At 44.0% G+C, this 17,595-nt stretch overlaps 1 protein-coding gene across 1 annotated transcript in view; it reads left to right on the top strand.

The window, feature by feature from the left end:
* Positions 1–17,595, top strand: part of MGAT4D (MGAT4 family member D) — a 178,104-nt gene that overhangs the window by 65,742 nt on the left and 94,767 nt on the right. Inside the window, exon 3 of the mRNA XM_077476938.1 lies at positions 10,142–10,285. Coding sequence (XP_077333064.1) covers positions 10,142–10,285 — 144 coding nt within the window. The remainder of the gene's footprint in view (positions 1–10,141; positions 10,286–17,595) is intronic.

Here is a 17,595-nt window from a genome sequence, read left to right as displayed (position 1 = left end):
AGGGGGTGCCAGGAGTTATTTAGCTCTGAAGGAGGTGAACCACATACTAACCCCGGCAGAGGGTCATGTGCAGATTTTACATCGGCAGTCCATATCCCAGGAATAGAGCACCGGAAGGCAGATTATCTCAGCCACCAGCAGATCTGCCAAGGGGAATGGTCCCTACACCCAGGGGTGTTCCAAGAAATTTGCCAGAGTTGGGGATGGCCAGAGGTCGACCTATTGGCATCCAGGTTAAACAACAAGCTACTACAGCTCCTCTGGCAATTGGAGCAGATGCTCTGATAGTTCCATGGAGCCAGTACATCCTGGTTTATGCTTTCCCTCCGATCCCTCTCATTCCACATTTGTTGCCTAGGATTCACAAAGAGGGGGTTCCAGTCATTCTGGTGGCACCAGTCTGGCCCAGAAGGCTCTGATTCCCCAGAGATGGTGAGGCTGACAATAGACGGGCCATGGATGCTTCCATGTCACCCCGATCTACTGTTTCAGGGTCCTATATTCCACCCCAATTTACAGTTTCTATATTTGACAGCATGGCTATACAAGCCAGGGTGCTGAAGGACTGGCATCTTGGGACCAGTAGTGTCTACCCTAGTGAATTCTAGAAAAGCTGTCGCTAGAAACATTTATCATAAGGTCTTGAAGACTTATATTGCTTGATGTGAAGCCAGAAAATAGCATTCTCCAAAAAAATGTGATTGGGAGAATTCTCTCCTTTTTCTACAGTCAGCTGTGGAAATCAAATTGGCTTTGAGTACAATCAGAGGTTATGTTTTGGCCCTATCAGTATTCTTCTAGAGGCCTTTAGCCTCCCCTTCACTGATCCAAACCTTTATGCAGGGTGTAGCTCACTTGCTTCCCCCCATTAGGTCACCTATGTGTCCTTGGGACTTGAACTTTGTGTTGTCTGTGTAACAGAAACAACCATTTGAGACCATCAAGGGAATTCCATTAGACTTGCTGTCACGCAAACTAGCCTTCCTGATGGCCATCACCTCTGCTAGAAAGGTGTTTGAGTTGGTGGCCCTTTCATGCAGGGAACCATACTTGACCCTTCACCACAACAGGGTCATGTTATGACCTGTTCCATCCCTTTTGCCAAAAATGGTGTCGGCCTTTCATGTAAATCAGGACATTATTTTGCTTTCTTTTTTTCTCTCAGCCTGGTGGAAGAGAGACTGCATTCTTTGGACGTTGTCTAGGCAGTCAAGGTTTATTTGTCTAAATCTGCAGAGATCCAAGGATCAGACAATTTTTTTTTTTTGTTCTACCAATAGGACCCAAGAAGGCGCAGGCAGCTTCCAAGGACTCCATGGTCAATCGGGTCCGTCAATTGATCATTCACGTTTACGGTCTGAAACGTAAAGCTTCTCCTTTTTAGGGTGAGAACTCATTCTACCAGGGGTGTAGGAACCACCTTGGCTTTTCGCCATTAGGTATCTTGTGGCTTAGATTTGTAAAGCTGCTACCTGGTCTTCAGGGCATACGTTCACAAAATGTTATTAAGTGGATGTACGAGCAGCTGAGTATTTCGGCTTTTGGCCGCAGTGTACTGGGGGCTGCCGTATAAGTTTTGATGGCTATTGTTTGGCAGGGTGTCTCCCTCCCCTCAAGGCTATTGCTCTGGAACGTCCCAGTAGGTAATCAATATTAGCCTGACTCTGTGTCCCATGATGTGCTGAAAATAATTTTACAGGTTAGTATGAGGTAAGTATCGAGCTTTCTTTTGGAGGTATTTAATCACCACTGTTTTTTTTTTTTTTTTCTTTGTTTTGTTTTTCTTTGTTTCAGTTATAAAATTTAGCAAATTAATTGTTTATAAATTTTGGCCAAAAGTTTATATTGCTTCATATCTTTGGTAAAAAATTAACCCAAATAACTATATACTATTTGGACTTTGTGAAAGTTAGTCTACAAGCTATGGTGTATCCCATTTCTTGAGACCCCAACAAGCCAGGAAAAAACACAGTATCTCATTCTTCTTCCTTCAATAAAAGAACAAAAAACAAAAATCCGGTATGACAGAACTGGGTTTCGTAGAAGAACTAATGTTGAATTCTTGAAAATATTTACATGAGAAGTGTGCCCATTTCCTCTCTCCCAAGCTAAGAAGTTAAATCTACAAATTTTAAACATATTCTTTATAAAGAATGCAGTCTGTTCATGCCGGATCTTGCCATGTCCAAAGCATGCTTTACTTAGTTGTCTCAGGCTTATTGCATGCATTTTTCAAAAGACCTTTCTTCCCAATGTAAAACTGAGCGGGCATTTTTTTTTAGAACATTACTGCATAACCATTTCTGGAGTTAAGAGCACACCTACCCATTTTTTTTAAACCATTCTTCTTTCCTACAATGTATTGTTTTCATAGTAAACATAATGCAGAAAGGTCATCTATACAATAGTGGGTGTAAAACAAAACATGCTGTTTTCATGTTCAATACAGGGCAGACAAGTTGGATTAGTACAAGAAGTCTGAAATTGCAGTATATCTGGACTGGAGTATCTGGGTTTTGTTACGATTTCTAACAACATATACAATATCTCTGTGGCACATAATATTCATGGTTATGGATAACCAACTCTGCTGTACACTAACTAACACTGTCTAGACATACAATTTAGATACCTGCAAATTTTAATTTCTCTTATATTCCTCTGACCGACACAGCTCCTCTCTTAGTCATTGGGTTGTTATGCCCTATTACTAGGAGATACTAGGCATTAGTTGTAATACAACACTCAGAACTTAGTTCCGCCCCAGGGGGGCGGTCCCTTGGGAAACAACCCTCCAGTCTGCCATGCAGCCATCAGTTTTATTTTGCCTAGTGAAGGAGGACCTAGGAACCCTGCGGGCCCATCGGTCCGTGTTTTTTTTTTTTTTTTTTTTTTTTTTTTCAGAAGAAGCGTGACTTTTTGCGCAAGATGATTGATCCTGTGATCTGCTATCAACAGCCGGCTGGGTGACAGGCTGGATACGCTTATCCTTGTAGTCTCCCCAGTCCGGCCATCGAGCGTGTGCAGGTCGCAGCTACGGCTTAGCAGGCCACAACATACCTCAGCTCCAGAGGTGGTCGGTGAGCTTTTATGCTCCGGGGCGTACATATGACCGGGCTACTTATGTCTGCGTCACAGTATGCCGAGGCCAATAGCCTACCCTGTACTGATCAGGAGTAGGTCTACAGTGGAATGTCTCCCAGCTCTTCAGGACTGGTAAGTACAGCTCTTCCTGCCCCGGCAGGGTTGAGCAGCTGGGCATTCCCTGGGAGGTCAATTCAGGGGTCCCTCACCTTCCTCTCTTGTCTCCTTGTCCCTATTTCCCCCCCCCGTGGGGGATGCTGCATGTGGCTGCTGAGTGGTGTGTGTGTGTGTGTGTGTCTATGAAGGGGCTCTCCAGAGGGGCTCTTATCTTGGGGGGGGGGGGGGGGTTGCGCTGGGTCCTGTTGTTCATGTCCCTGGAAGGTGTCTGTGAGGCCATGCTGATGTCCTGTGCAGCGCTGTGCTCACCGCCATTGATTTCTCCCTGTACCTCATGGAGCTGCTTTCATGGAGCTGCGGCCATTTTAGGTGTGGGCAAGCATGCTCTCCTGGGCTTCAGCGGCCATTTTTCCTGGTGATTTCCTATTCAGAATACCAGCGGCCATTTTCTTGTAGCCTGAACACGTTTTTGAGTGTTCTCTAGCGGCAGCATGTGCTCCTGTGCCCTCACAGCCATTTTCCCTGTGTTTTTATGTCCTTGTGCTGGACGCTGGGCGGCCATTTTCTTGAAGCCTGAGCACATTTCAGTGTGGTTTTAGCGCCATTTGCAGCTGCTTCTACCAACACAGCACCGTTCCCTCTGTACCTGGGAGCCAACAGGAACTACAGGCACTACCTGCTGAATAGAGCAGAACTCCTCAGGGTGGCGAGTCCAGCGGGAAGGAGCCCCTCAGCCAGCGGCAGTAAGAAGGGTGGGACTGTCACTGTCCTAAGTCCCTTTGGGTAGCAGACAGGGTAGGGTCAGCATGGCTTCATAAACTGGGGTTTCTTCCCCTGAAATCCAGGCAATTTCAACCGGGTCGCCTGCGGACTGCTCAGTGCCTATGGACACCCTGATGACGGTCCTCAATTCATTCGTTGCCAAGATGGAGGTGGTACCAGGACTGTCAGGACAGTGAGAATGAGTCCCCGTCTGGGTCCGTCAAAGCGCTTGTTGGATCACTTATCACAGCTGTGCATGATACCCTGAAGCTTCAGAAGTTAGCAGATCCCTCTGCTGATGTAGCGGTCCCCTTTTGGGTCCTGCAAGCCAGCCCGTTCACCTAAGGTGTTCCCGTATCTGACTTATTTTGACAAGTTCATTTACAAGGAATGGGGTCGCCCGTAATGGACCTTTTCGGTCCCCAAATCCATGTCGGTGCAATACCCTTTTGAGGAAAGCCTTCTCAAAAAGTGGTCGGCTCCTCCGGTCATGGACCCCCAGTATCCAGGTTAAATAAAGTAACCACGGTCTCTGTAGAGGGGACTCCTGCGTTTAAGGATCCCACGGACAGGAAGGCCAAGGCAGTGGTTCATTGCTTGTTTACGGTTGTGGGGTCCACCGTGCGACCAGTACTGGCATCCGCACTTGTGTCGCACACTCTAACTGAGTGGGCAAAACTGTTGCACCACGAATTGGGAGAGCAACAGCCTTCTCCTGTCTGCGTGGAACTAGCAGACCAACTAGTGCAAGGCCTTAAGTACGTTTGTGATGCAGCCCTGGATACTCTTCGTCTGTTATCCAGGGCTTCAGTGTCAGCAGTGGTGTTGACACCTGATTTGGTTAAAATGCTGGTCTGCTGATAAGGCATCCAAAAAAGCCCTGACAAATCTTCCCTTCCTTGGCAACCGGCTCTTTACATTATTAAAAATGCCACTGGTGGTAAGAGTACCCTACTCCCACAGGCCAGGAAGGCTAAGGAGCCACGCCGTAGGCAAGGACCCTTTTTTTTCCGCTCACAAACTGCTTTTTCGTCCGCCCGGAGCTTCGGCTAAACGTCCCCAGCCCGACAGGACGACCACGGATGGACAAAAACGTCCCTGGAACCGCAAGCCTAGGAAGCCTGCGAACAAAAGTGATACTGCACGAAGATTTGCCCCCACCCATGTCTAGGGTGGGGGGGTCACCTTCGGGAGTTTGCAGCCAGCTGGTCCTCTCGACTATCCGACCAATTAGTCTGCGATCGGATTTCCTCCTGGCTACAAGATAGTTTCTCTCTTGGCCGCCAAACGGATTCTCAGGTTCTTCCCCTCCAGCATACCCGTATCCCTGGCTCACCGGGAGGCCCTCTTGGTAGTAGGGGGCCTGCTGAGTTGCGGGGTGATTTGTACCGGTTCTGGAATCGGAACATTTCCAGGGATTCTACTCAAATCTGTTTGGACGTACCCCTTTCTTCTTGGGAGCTACAATCTTGGACCTAAAAGCCCTCAATCACTTTGTGAAAGTGCAGAGGTTCAGAATGGAATCGGTTCGCTCAGTAGTCGCTGCACTCCATCCAGGGGACTCCCTGGTGTCCTTAGACATCCAGGATGCGTACCTGCACATACCCATATGACTTCGGCATCAAAAGTTTCTGCGATTTGCAGTCGGAAGCCCACTACCAGTTTGTGGCTCTCCCTTTTGGTCTGGCATCAGCCCCCGAGTCTTTACCAAGGTATTGGCTCCAGTTTTGGCATTGCTGTGGCAACTTGGGATACCTAGACGATCTCCTCCTGAGGGCATCTTCCGCCTCCGAATTAGAGGAGGATGTGGCGATCACCATGCAGACCCTGCAAGAATTTGGGTGTCTGTTGAACCTAAAGAAGTTGGTGAATGTACCGATCTAGCGTCTGGAGTACTTGGGCTTGCTGCTGGGCTCCAGGGAAGCGAGAGTGTTTCTCCCTTCAGACTCTCAGATCTGTGGTAAAACTGCTGATGAACCGCAAGTGGTCGTCGCTCCACTTCTGCATGCGAGTCCTCGGGCTCATGGTAGCCTCCTTCGAGGCAGTACCATATGCCCAGTTCCACTCCAGAGTCCTGCAGAAGGCGATTTTGACAAAATGGAACAAATCTCAGTTGTCCCTGGATCGACAGATCCCGGTGAGCCAGTCAGGCAGATTCACTGATCTGGTGGCTGAGGTCCCCCGGTGATTCAGTCCGGGAAGTCATTCCTACCTCCTGAAGTGGACAGTGATCACAACGGATGCCAGCCTATCCGGCTGGGGTGGAGTGATGGTGATTCAGTCAGCTCAGGGCCTCTGGTCGGCGGAAGAATCCAAGTTGCCGATCAATCTGCTCAAGCTAAGAGCGATTAGGCTGTGCCTCTCCACAGGGTCGATGAGACTTCAGGGGCGTCCGATTGGGATCCAGTCAGACAACGCCACGGCTGTGGCATACGTCAATCACCAAGGGGGAACAAGAAGCTCAGCCGCTGCTCGGGAGGTCGCTCACATGCTTTGGGGGGCAGAGCGTCACGTACCGGCCCTGTCGGCCATTTACATCCCAGGAGTGGTGAACTGGCAGGCAGACTATCTGAGTCGCCAGATGCTGGATCCAGGAGAATAGACGTTGCATCCAGAGGTATTCAGGCTACTGTGCCTGAGGTGGGGCACACCAGACGTGGATCTTCTGGCCTCCCCGTCTCAATCGGAACGTGCCGAGATTCGTGTCCAGGACAAGAGATCCGTGGGCAGACGCGCCAGATGCATTGGTGGCTCATTGGGATCAGTGCCAGCTGAGCTACGTCTTTCCTCCACTAAAACTTTCCACATTCTGTCTCAAGGTCCGATTCTCCATCCTGCTTTACCATTGCTGGCTTTAACGGCATGGTTATTTGAGAGCCAGGTGTTGAAGAACCGGGGTCTATCGGACTCGGTTATCCCAACTATGTTGAGGGAGTTGAAATCTTCCTCTTGGAAGATATATCATCGTACCTGAACAGCCTACATCTCCATGTGTGAGGAGAAAGGATGGCATCTGCGCTCCTTTTCCATATCCAGGATCTTGCTGTTTCTTCAGCAAGGAGTAGACCAGAAATTGGCATTAAGCACCGGTTTTTTTTTTTTCGGCATAGGGGCTTCTCCTTAAAATCCATACCAGGCGACGGGGCTCGCAAGTTGTCAATCTCACCAATTAAAATCTAGTCCCGCCGTAACGCATCATGTTCAAAATGAACGGACTTTAGTCCGTGCGTGGGCAAGTCCGTTCATTTGGAAGTCTGCCGTAACTCCGTCAAAAGATCAGTGACCCTAGTCCACTGGAAAGTCCAGTCATGTGTGGGCAAGTCCGCTCGTACGGAAAGTCCACCGGAAGTCCGTCCGGACCTAGTCTGCTGGAAAATCTGGTTGTGTTGTGTACGTGGCATTACGCTCCTCCCATTGGTTTTCTGTCTATCTTCTCTGTCCTTCTTCTTTCACCTGCTCCTTGCTGTATGCTCCATTGTTATGCTTTTGTCCTTCTGCATCTGCTCCATGTTTAGCTTGTCTTGTTTACTCATCTCCTTGACATTAGTGCCTACTTGAGAGCAGGAGGATCTGGTGGGTTTGAAGAAAAAAAAAATCTGGCACTGCTTTTTGAGGGTTATATGGGACAGATGTCCCGGAAATTCCTAACTGCAATAGCAGTAGTGTCATCATACCTTACATGTCAGATTTTGGTATACTGTGTTAATTTTTCCTATACTTACACAAACGCGATGCTCCTTTTATAACCCAGTGCTGGTATCAGTAGCTAATCAAATGTCACCTTTTGATTCACACGTTCTTTTTCTGTTTATAAATCATAAAATGCTAAAATGGATTTCTGTGTGATTGCTGTGCCATCGGGTATATCATTGTTTGAATAGTTAGGCGGGGGAAGGGGCTAGACCTAGAACGCCTCTTCAGAAACCAGTCACTTGTATATTAGAACTTCCTGGGTTCCAGGGCTCCTGGGGTGCAAGGTTACTAAGCCCAAGAGCCTACACACTATTAGATGCCTGCTTTCACACTGATGATTTTTTCAAGCGCTTTTGTATTTAAAAAAAAAAAAAAAAAAAAAAAAACCTGAAAAGCCCAAGAAAAATACTTCCCTTAAAATCTATGAATGTGTTCACACTGCAGCATGTTTGGGAATCACATCAAAAACGCCCCTGCAAAGTGTTTTTGGTGCAGTTCTTAAGTTGCACTTCCTTTAGAAAACACGCCGCTTCTTTAGCGCCTAGGTGTTTTACTGGCAGCTTTGAAGCTAACCAGTGTGAAAGTGCCCTAAAATGTCTGAATAGGGTTTAGGAATTTAAGCATTGGCCCAGGTTCCCTTTACGTTACTAGAGCATGGATTGCAACTCTGTAGCTTAGTGAAACTGTATTGCTCTTGATTTATTGCCATAACGTACTGACATATGCAGTGGATATAAAAAGTCTACACACCCCTGTTAAATGTCAGGTTTCTGTGATGTAAAAAAATGAGACAAAAATCATTTCAGAACTTTTTCCACCTTTTTGGTGTTGCTTATAAACTGTACAACTCCGTTGAACAACAAACTGAAATCTTTTAGGTGGAGGGAAGTAAAAATAAAAAAATAAAAATGTAATATGGTTGCATAAGTGTGCACAAACTAATAATTTGTTGAAGCACCTTTTTGATTTTATTACAGCACTCAGTCTTTTGGGTATGTCTATCAGCATGCCACATTTTGACTTGCAATATTTGCCCACTCTTCTTTGCAAAAACACTCCAAATCTGTCAGATTGCAAGGGCATCTCCTGTGCACAGCCCTCTTCAGATCACTGATTTCAATCAGATTCAGGTCTGGGCTCTGGCTGAGCCATTCCAAAACTTTAATCTCCTTCTGATGAAGCCATTTCTTTGTTAATTTGGATGTATGCTTTGAATCGTCATGCTGAAAGATGAAGTTCCTCTTCATGTTCAGATTTTTTTTTTTTTAGCAGAAGCCTGAAGGTTTTGTGCCAATATTAACTAAGGGCCCCTGTTGCAGCTGAAGAAAAACCACCTCAAAGCACGAAGCTGCCCTCACCATGCTTCACAGTGGGTATGGTGTTCTTTTGGTGATGTGCAGTGTTGCTTTTGCGCCAAACATATCTTTTGGAATTATGGCCAAAAAGTTCAACCTTGGTTTCATCAGACCATACCACATTTTCCCACATGCTTTTGGGGGAATTTAGATGTGTTTTTGCAAAATTTAGCTTTGCTTGGATGTTTTTCTTAAGAAAAGGCTTCTGTCTTGCCACTCTACTCCATAGCCCAGACATATGAAGAATACGGGAGATTGTTGTCACATATACCACACAGCCAGTATATTCCTGCAGCTCTTTTAAGGTTGCTGTAGCCCTCTTGGCAGCCTCCCTGACCAGTTTTCTTCTCATCATTTCGTAAATTTTGGAGGGACATCTAGTTCTTGGTAATGTCACTGTTGTGCCATATTTTCTCCACTTGATGACTGACTTCACTGTGTTCCATGGTGTATCTAATGCCTTGGAAATTTGTGTAAGAGGTTAGGCACACTTATGCAACCACATTATTTTAGTTTTTTATTTTACTCCCCCCCCCCCCCACAGTTTTTAGGTCACTTTTAAAGGTAGGTAAAATTCTGACATGATTTATCTTTGGCTCTTCTTTTTTTTTTTCACATCCCCGAAACCTGACATTTTAACAGGGGTTTGAAGACTTTTTATATCCACTGTATTACCAGCCTATCTGTCTTTTGGTTTCTTTACTGTCTTCAGGAAAATTTGTGGGAAAAGCACAATACATCACATCACTATTGTTGGAAAAATGTCATGTTTATATGGTTCTTTTTTGTATTTCCTTCTTCCTGGAGGGTCCGACATAGAGGATCTATAAAGAAAAGATGCAAATGATGATTTTTATTTTAAAGTGCTTGTAAAGACAGGTTTTTTTATCCTAATATATTCTATGCATTGAAGTAGAAAACCTTCTGCAAGCAGCTTCCTCACATTTTTCCTGCAGTTCTTGAGCTAAACTTTAACCAAGAAAAGATGGACGAAGTACCACTTTGCACAAATCCAACTGGCTGAGTAGGAATATCTGAATGTCTTTTCTGTTTTATTCATCTGATTTCGATGCAAATTCATGCAAATCCAAATTGTAAACAATCTCAGTGTTTTTTCATTTGCTTTGCAGTTGAAGAGATAAAATGGAAATTCTTGAATATAACCAGCAAACTCCCATTGCCATTTATGAATATCTACATGTTTCTGCCTCATCTGTTGGGACACGAAGATGGTTTGCAGCCAAATGTGCTTTATGGACATGGGAGGACAGGAGGTGAGGCAATTAATGGCAAAATTTCTTTGCTTTTTTTTTATTTTTTTATTTCTTCATAATTTTAGTTATCCTAAAGGAGCGGAAGGTGACCCCACCCCATCTGCTGCTCTTCCCGGGCCTCCGGTCCCACCGGGAGACCCGATCCACACTCCGGCACTCATGCCGGCTAGGCTGAGACTGGAAAAGCCAGAAAACTGCTTCATTCCAGTCACCTATGTGAAAACACGGAAGTGACGTCACAGCTTTACTTCCGGTTTACTCAGCTGCCAGTAGCGCCGATTTAAAAAAAAATATAGTATTCAGAATCGCCATTTTTGGCGATCTGAATAGTTTGATGTGCAAAGGAGGGATTTGAGGTCTCTTCTTTAAGGAGTACCTGTCACCAGGGTGGATTTGATTTAAATCAAGTCCCTTTAAATCACTGGTAAAAAGGCTTGATTTAAATCAACTATATTTAAATCCTAATTTTTTAACAGCTTGCCGCCTGCCAGCCATCATGATGGCAGGGTGGCGTGGCTCTCGTTCTGGGCGGGTGTAATATGACATCCGTCCATTTAAACAGGGAATGCGCGTGATCGCGTGTGCATGCATCCCTGTTCCTTCAGTGGCAGCATGTCACGGAGACACCGCTCTCCACCGAGGGGGCTGAACAGCCATTGGGCATGACTGTTTACCACGTGATTAGTCGTGATCCTTTCATAGCCGATCACTAAATGTAAACCTAGAGCGGTAATGAGATGTCACCGGGTTCTCCTCCTCACACACCGATCGCGTGTGAGAAGGAGATTGCGGTAAAATCTCGTTTGCGGTAACATCTACCGCTTACAGTGTACACCAATCACACTGATTTACCCCCCCCCCCCCCCCAATAAAGAGGACCTGTCACCAGCCATCACAGTACTTGTCACAGAGTTCATCTGAGTACTTGTCACAGTTCATCTGAGTACCCAAGTACCTATTTGCAGCCCATGCCTCATAGAATATACGTTGGGGTGTTTGCTTTCCAAAATGGGGTCATTTTGTGGGTAAGTCCACTGTCAAGGACCTTCAAAAGTGTGATGGGTAGGAATGAAATGAGATGTGCAATTTATGCTCCTAGAACGGTACTACTACTTCAATGTTGGGCCTCTGTATGTGGCCAGGCTGTATAAAAGTCTCACATGTGGTATCCCCATGCTTGGGAAGAATAACAATATATTTTGGGGTGCATTTTTTGCTATATATATGCTATGTGTTAGAAATATCTTATAAATTCACAACTTTGTTAAAATAAAAAAAAATAAAAAATTGGTTTTCATTCCCCCCCACATTTTCCAAATACTTCTGGAAAAAAATGAACCGTTCAAAAGACTCATTATGCCTTATAGATTATACATTGGAGTGTTTGCTTTCCAAAATGGGGTCATTTTGTTTGCAATTCCATTGTTCTGGTGCTCCAGGGCCTTCAAAAGTGTAATAGGTGGTTGAGAAATGAGATGTGTAATTTTTGCTCGTAGAATGCCTGAAAGTACGAATTTAATGTTGGTTTTCTGTATGTGGCCAGGCTGTGTAAAAGTCTCTCACATGTGGTATCGCCATACTCGGGAAGAGTAGCAGAATGTATTTTGGGGTGTAATTTGTATGCATATACTGTGTGTGAGAAATAAACCTGATAATATGACAATTTTGTAAAAAGAAAACTTCATTTTGCAAAGAATTGTGGGAAAAAATTACAACTTAAAAAAACTCACCAGGCTACTTAATACCTTGGAATGTCTACTTTCTGAAAAGGGGTCATTTGTACTTTCTTGACTTGTTAGTGTCTCAATAAATTAGATTCACCTGATGTACTGAAGGCCTGATCAGATGTGATCAGTTTTCAGTGATTGGCACCATAGTTTGTAGACTCTAGAACTTTCACAAAGACCAAATAATATAAACTAATTTTTTTTTTTTTTTTTTTTTACCAAAGATATGTAGCAGTATAAATTTTGACCAATATTTATGAACAAAAATTACTAATTGGCAAAATTTCATGACAGAAACAAAGAAACCATTTTTTTCACAAAATTTATGGTCTTTTTTTTTATTTACTGCACAAAAGATAAAAACCCACTAGTGATTAAATACCACCAAACGAAAGCTCTTTGTGTGAAAAAAGGATGCAAATTTCATACAGGTACAGTGTTGCATGACTGAGTAATTGTCATTCAAAGTGTGAGAGCGCTGAAAACTGAAAATTGTTCTGGGCAGGAAGGGGGTGTAATTGCACTATATTGAGGTGGTCAAAGTGCAACTAATTTCTGTCCTGCAGCAGATTCTCCTCTGACCTGCTGTTGACTCGCTTGCAGCAGGTGAGTGGATGCCTGCTAGCAGGCGCTGCCATAATTAATCTAAAATCGCAGGTGCTCTTTAAATGTAAGGACTTAGGCTGGATTCACACTGCTGCGATGACGAGATCGGATGTGATTCGCACTGCAGTGCAAATCACACCCGATCTCTGTGCGATGCGAGTTCAGCCATACAGATTGGCTGAATTCGCATCGCATCCGGCCCAAACTCGCACAGGACCCTTTTTTTGGTCCTCAGCAGAATCGGATCGCATGGGTGTTCACACCATGCGATCCGATTCCTGTCTGAGTTTGCACATTGCACTGCGATATGCAAACTGATCTGGGGGTGTCATTAACTTTTCACTGATACTCCCAGCAGTTCGCATAGGGCAGTGTGAACTGCCGCCGAGAGGCATGCGATGCGGGATCCCGCAGCGGATTCGCAGCGTTCCCGCATCGCAGCAGTGTGAACCCAGCCTTATTCTTGCTGGTAGTTACAATCTTTAATATTTGCAAACAAAATTACATTTTTCGATTTTAGAATAAGCTGCTGTCAGGTTAGTAAAACCGTGACATCAAAATCGGTTGAATCATACAGTTTGAAGTGTACATAGATTTGCAAAACAATGATCAGAATTTTTTTTTTAATCGCCCACGTTCCCTGCAAGCTCACACACCAAAGAAACCACATGCATAGGTCACGCCCGCATATTTAAATAATGTTCAAATCGTATATGTGAGGTATCGCTGTGATCGTTGGAGTGAGAGCAATAATTCGAGCAAAAGACCTCTGTAACTAACCTGGTAACCGTTTTTAAAGCGTCGCCTGTGAAGATTTTTAGGTACCGTAGTTTGTCACCATTCAACAAGTGTGCACAATTTCAAAGCGTGACATGTATAGGTATCTACTTACTCGGCATAACATCATTCACATTATACAAAAAAATTGGGCTAACTTTACTGTTGTGTGGTGTTTTTTTTTATATTTTTTTATTCATAAGTGTCCTTTTTCCCAAAAGATTGCGTTTTAAAAGACATCTGCGCAAATACCGTGTTACAAAAATTATTGCAGTGATCACCATTTTATTCTTTAGGGTCTCTGTTAAAATATATATAATGTTTGGGGGTTCTAAGTAATTTTCTAACAAAAAATACGGATTTTAACTTGCATCAAATGTCCGAGATGGGCCCAGACCAATTTTCAGCTTTCAGTGCTCTCACACTTTGAATGAAAATTACTCAGTCATGCAAAACTTTACTCAAAATAAATTTGCGTCTTTTTGTGTCTCACACAAATAGAGCTTTCTTTTGGTGGTATTTAATCACTAGTGTGTGTGTGTGTGTGTGTGTGTGTGTGTGTGTGTTTTTTGTTTTGTTTTTTGTGCTATAAATTAAAAAGACTGAAAACCTTTGTGAAAAAATGCCCCTTTCTTTGTTTGTCATAAAATTTAGCAAATGAGCAAATTTTCTAAATACATTTTGGCCAAAATGTATACGGCTACTTATCTTCGGTAAAAATAACCCTAATTAGTGTATATTTGCTCGTTGTGAAAGTTATAGAGTCTATAAGCTATAGTGCCAATCGTTGAAAATTGATCACACCTGATGTATTGAAGGCCTATCTTTTCTTGGGGCCGTGAAATGTCTGGAAAGTACAAATACCCCCCAAATTTCCCCTTTTTGAAAATTAGACAGTCCAAGGTATTTAGTAAGAGGCATGGAGAGTTTTTTGAAGTTGTAATTTTTTCCCCACAGTTTTTGGGAAAATAGTTTTTTGTTTCCTTTTTTGTAAAAAAAAAATGTCATATTAACATGTTCTCTCACGCAGCTTATGCATACTTGCAACACCCCAAAACATTCTGCTACTCCTCCTGAGTATGGCAATACCACATGTGTGAGACTTTTTCACAGCCTGGCCACATAGAGAGGCCCAACATGAGCAGGGAGCACCATCAGGTGCTTTAGGGACATAAATTACACGTATCATTTCATGATGACCTATCACACCTTTTGAAGGCCCTGGAGCACCAGGACAATGGAAATGCCCACAAAATGACCCAATTTTGGGACAACAAACACCCCAGCGTATAATGTGAGGCATAATGAGTCTTTTGCATGGTTCCTCTTTATTTTTTTTGCATACGTTTTTGGAAAATGTGGGGAAAAAAAATGAAAACGCTCAGTAGTACAGCCAAAGCCTGTCACTGATTTGTACAAGTGGCTGTATGCAAATACTTGTCACTCCTGGATGCAGATGTACTCCATTTCATGGCACACAGCACTCTGCATCCTCTAAGCCCTCGAGTCATTGTTCTCAATATTTACTGTTTATATAGCCCTTTACGGAGTATACACAGGCCACACCTGTTACAATTTGCCAGTATTTGCAATTCACAATTTAGTCTTAAGCCCTTTTCTTAAAGCTAGACTCCAACTTTCTTTTCACTAGAACTGAATAGAATGATCAGTCCCAGCATAGATCACACCTCTGTACCGTGTTGCTCTGACATCGGCAGATCTGCTATTCCGAGTTTTAGTTGTGGCTTTGTACCATGTGACAGTCTGTATAGTCTGATGTAGACAGAACGCCTTTCATAGCCACTTCCTGCTCCATCTCTGGCCTAGAACACACCCCTCTGTAGTCTGACTCTGCAAATGATGTAACCTCCTTCATAGCTCTGATGGCGGTTGGGATGGAATACATCCGAATTAGCATTCAGTCCCACCTACAGGGAGAGTCCAAACCTCCCAACCCCCCCCCCCCCTTTTCACAGATCACTGCGTCAGTCAAAATCACATAGTACAAGCTTGTTCTAATGGCTAGCTGCTGCTGTTGGGAGGGATGAATAGATAGCCCCGGTAGACACAACACCACGTAAAAGTCACATGACTTCCAGCGACATTATCGCTATCACAATGTGTGCTTTTTCTTGAAACTTGCCCTGCGTTCGGAAATGTGCAGATGTGAACGAACAGGAACATAAACATGAAATGCGTTTCCACAGGTTTTTGAAATGCACAGCAAAGTACAAGCTTTCTGTGCAGGTTGCCACTCATTTGGAAATGCGCAGAAGCAAACAAATGATAATGCTAGCGCATTGCCGCCCATTTTCTAAGCGCACGGAAAAGTATAAATTTTCTTGCCGGATTGCTATGCATTTGGAAACGCACAGATGCAAATTAATGGTAATGCAAGCTCGATGTACGTTTTCTTGTGGATTGCTGTACATTTGGAAATGTGCAGATGTGAACAAATTTTAACTCAAGCTTGATATGCGTTGCTGTTTTCTAAACACATGACAAACCATGTTTTCTTTGGTTGCTGTGCATTTGGAAATGGGTAAATGAGAACACAGCCGGAACGGTAAAGTGACACATTGCTGCACATTTTTAAAACGCATGGCAAAGGTGGCTTTTTTTTTTATTGCAGGTTGCCATGCGCTCAAACATGCAGATGCAAACAAATGGTAATGCAAGTGAGCTGCATATTGCCATGCATATTTGAAATGCTTATCAAAGCGTGTGTGTTCTTATGAGTTACCGTGCTTTTTCAAAATGCGCGGCAAAGTGAGCATTTTTGTTGCCACACATGCATTGCTATGTGTGTTTTAAAACACACAACAAAGTGCGTGTTTTCTGTGGGACTTGGTGTCACCCTTATTTGGAAAGGGGTACCACTTATATCTGGACAATTATTACACAAGCTTGCCACTTTTTAGTCACTTGTTTGATCATGGAATTGGCGCATGTGGCACCATGCGATCTAATCGCCAGGTCTTACCCCAGTGGGTTGTAGAAGTGTAATAACTTTCTCGCTGTGAAGTGGAGGGATAATGAGACTGTTTTCGTTCTGTCCTCCCTTCACGCAGACATGACGATCCAAATTCCTACGGTGACTGGTATTGTGGAGAAACCCATCTGTGTCTACGATTATAACCTTAATATGGGAGGGGTGGACTTCAATGTCCATTTGTTGGCACCGTACCTAGTTGCCCATAAGGACAGACGCTGGTACAAAAGTGTCTGCTGAATGCTTATGTGCTATACAAAGCTTTGGAACTAACTGGATCCTTCCTTAAATTCCAGGAAGAGATCATCACAGCCATTTTGTTTCCAGATGGTGCTGTGTCCCAACTTCCCAATCCAAATGCAGTAAGCCGGCATTTTCTGTATGTCTTCCCTGGTACCCCTACCCAATGAGCCCCTCAAAGAAAAAGTTGTGTCTGTAGAAAACGCAGATATAGGCATGACACCCACTATTATTGTCCCTCCTGTCCTGACCAACCTGGTCTTTGCATTGGTGAATGTTTTGAACGCTACCACACACCAATGGAGTGTTAGAGTAGGATACTGCACAGACTAGGACACACTTTCACGGGGTCTCCAAAGATGCCATCGCATTTTGAGACCCAAACCTGGAACCGAGCCATTTGAGTGGCACAGTGGTGTAGTAGTTAGCACTCTCACCTAGCAGTAAGAAGGGTCGCTGGTTTGAATCCCAACCACGACACTACCTGCCTGGAGTTTGCATGTTCTCCCTGTGCCAGCGTGGGTTTCCTCCAGGTACTCCAGTTTCCTCCTACACTCCAAAGACATGCATGTAGGTTAATTGGCTTCTGTCCAAAATTGGCCCTAGTATATGAATGGGGACCTTGGATTGTGGGCTTCTTGAGGGTAGGGACCGATGTAAGTGTGCAATATACAGGGATAGGGACAATTGTAGACACTCACTCAGGTTGAACTGGATGGACTGGTGTCTTTATTCAGTAACTATGTAACAACCACTACAACAGTTTACAGTTGCAAATAAAAGTGTAAAAAAATAAACGGTTACAAAATATGTATATGTAAAATAAACAAACCGAAGATAGTAGTTTTTATTGTTCTTTTTTTTTTTTTTTTTTGTTCTGCTCTTTTATACTGTGTTCTACAATGCAACGTTTTATTGTTACTATGTTTTTTATCATGTTTGCTTTTCAGGTATGTAATTGTTTTATA

This window comes from Lithobates pipiens, unplaced genomic scaffold (genome assembly GCF_037356315.1).
Source record: "Lithobates pipiens isolate NorthernLeopardFrog02 unplaced genomic scaffold, aLitPip1_a1.2 Scaffold_13, whole genome shotgun sequence".
NCBI lineage: Eukaryota > Metazoa > Chordata > Amphibia > Anura > Ranidae > Lithobates > Lithobates pipiens.
Note: the sequence above shows the minus strand (reverse complement) of the source record. Positions and strands in the feature narration are given on the sequence as shown.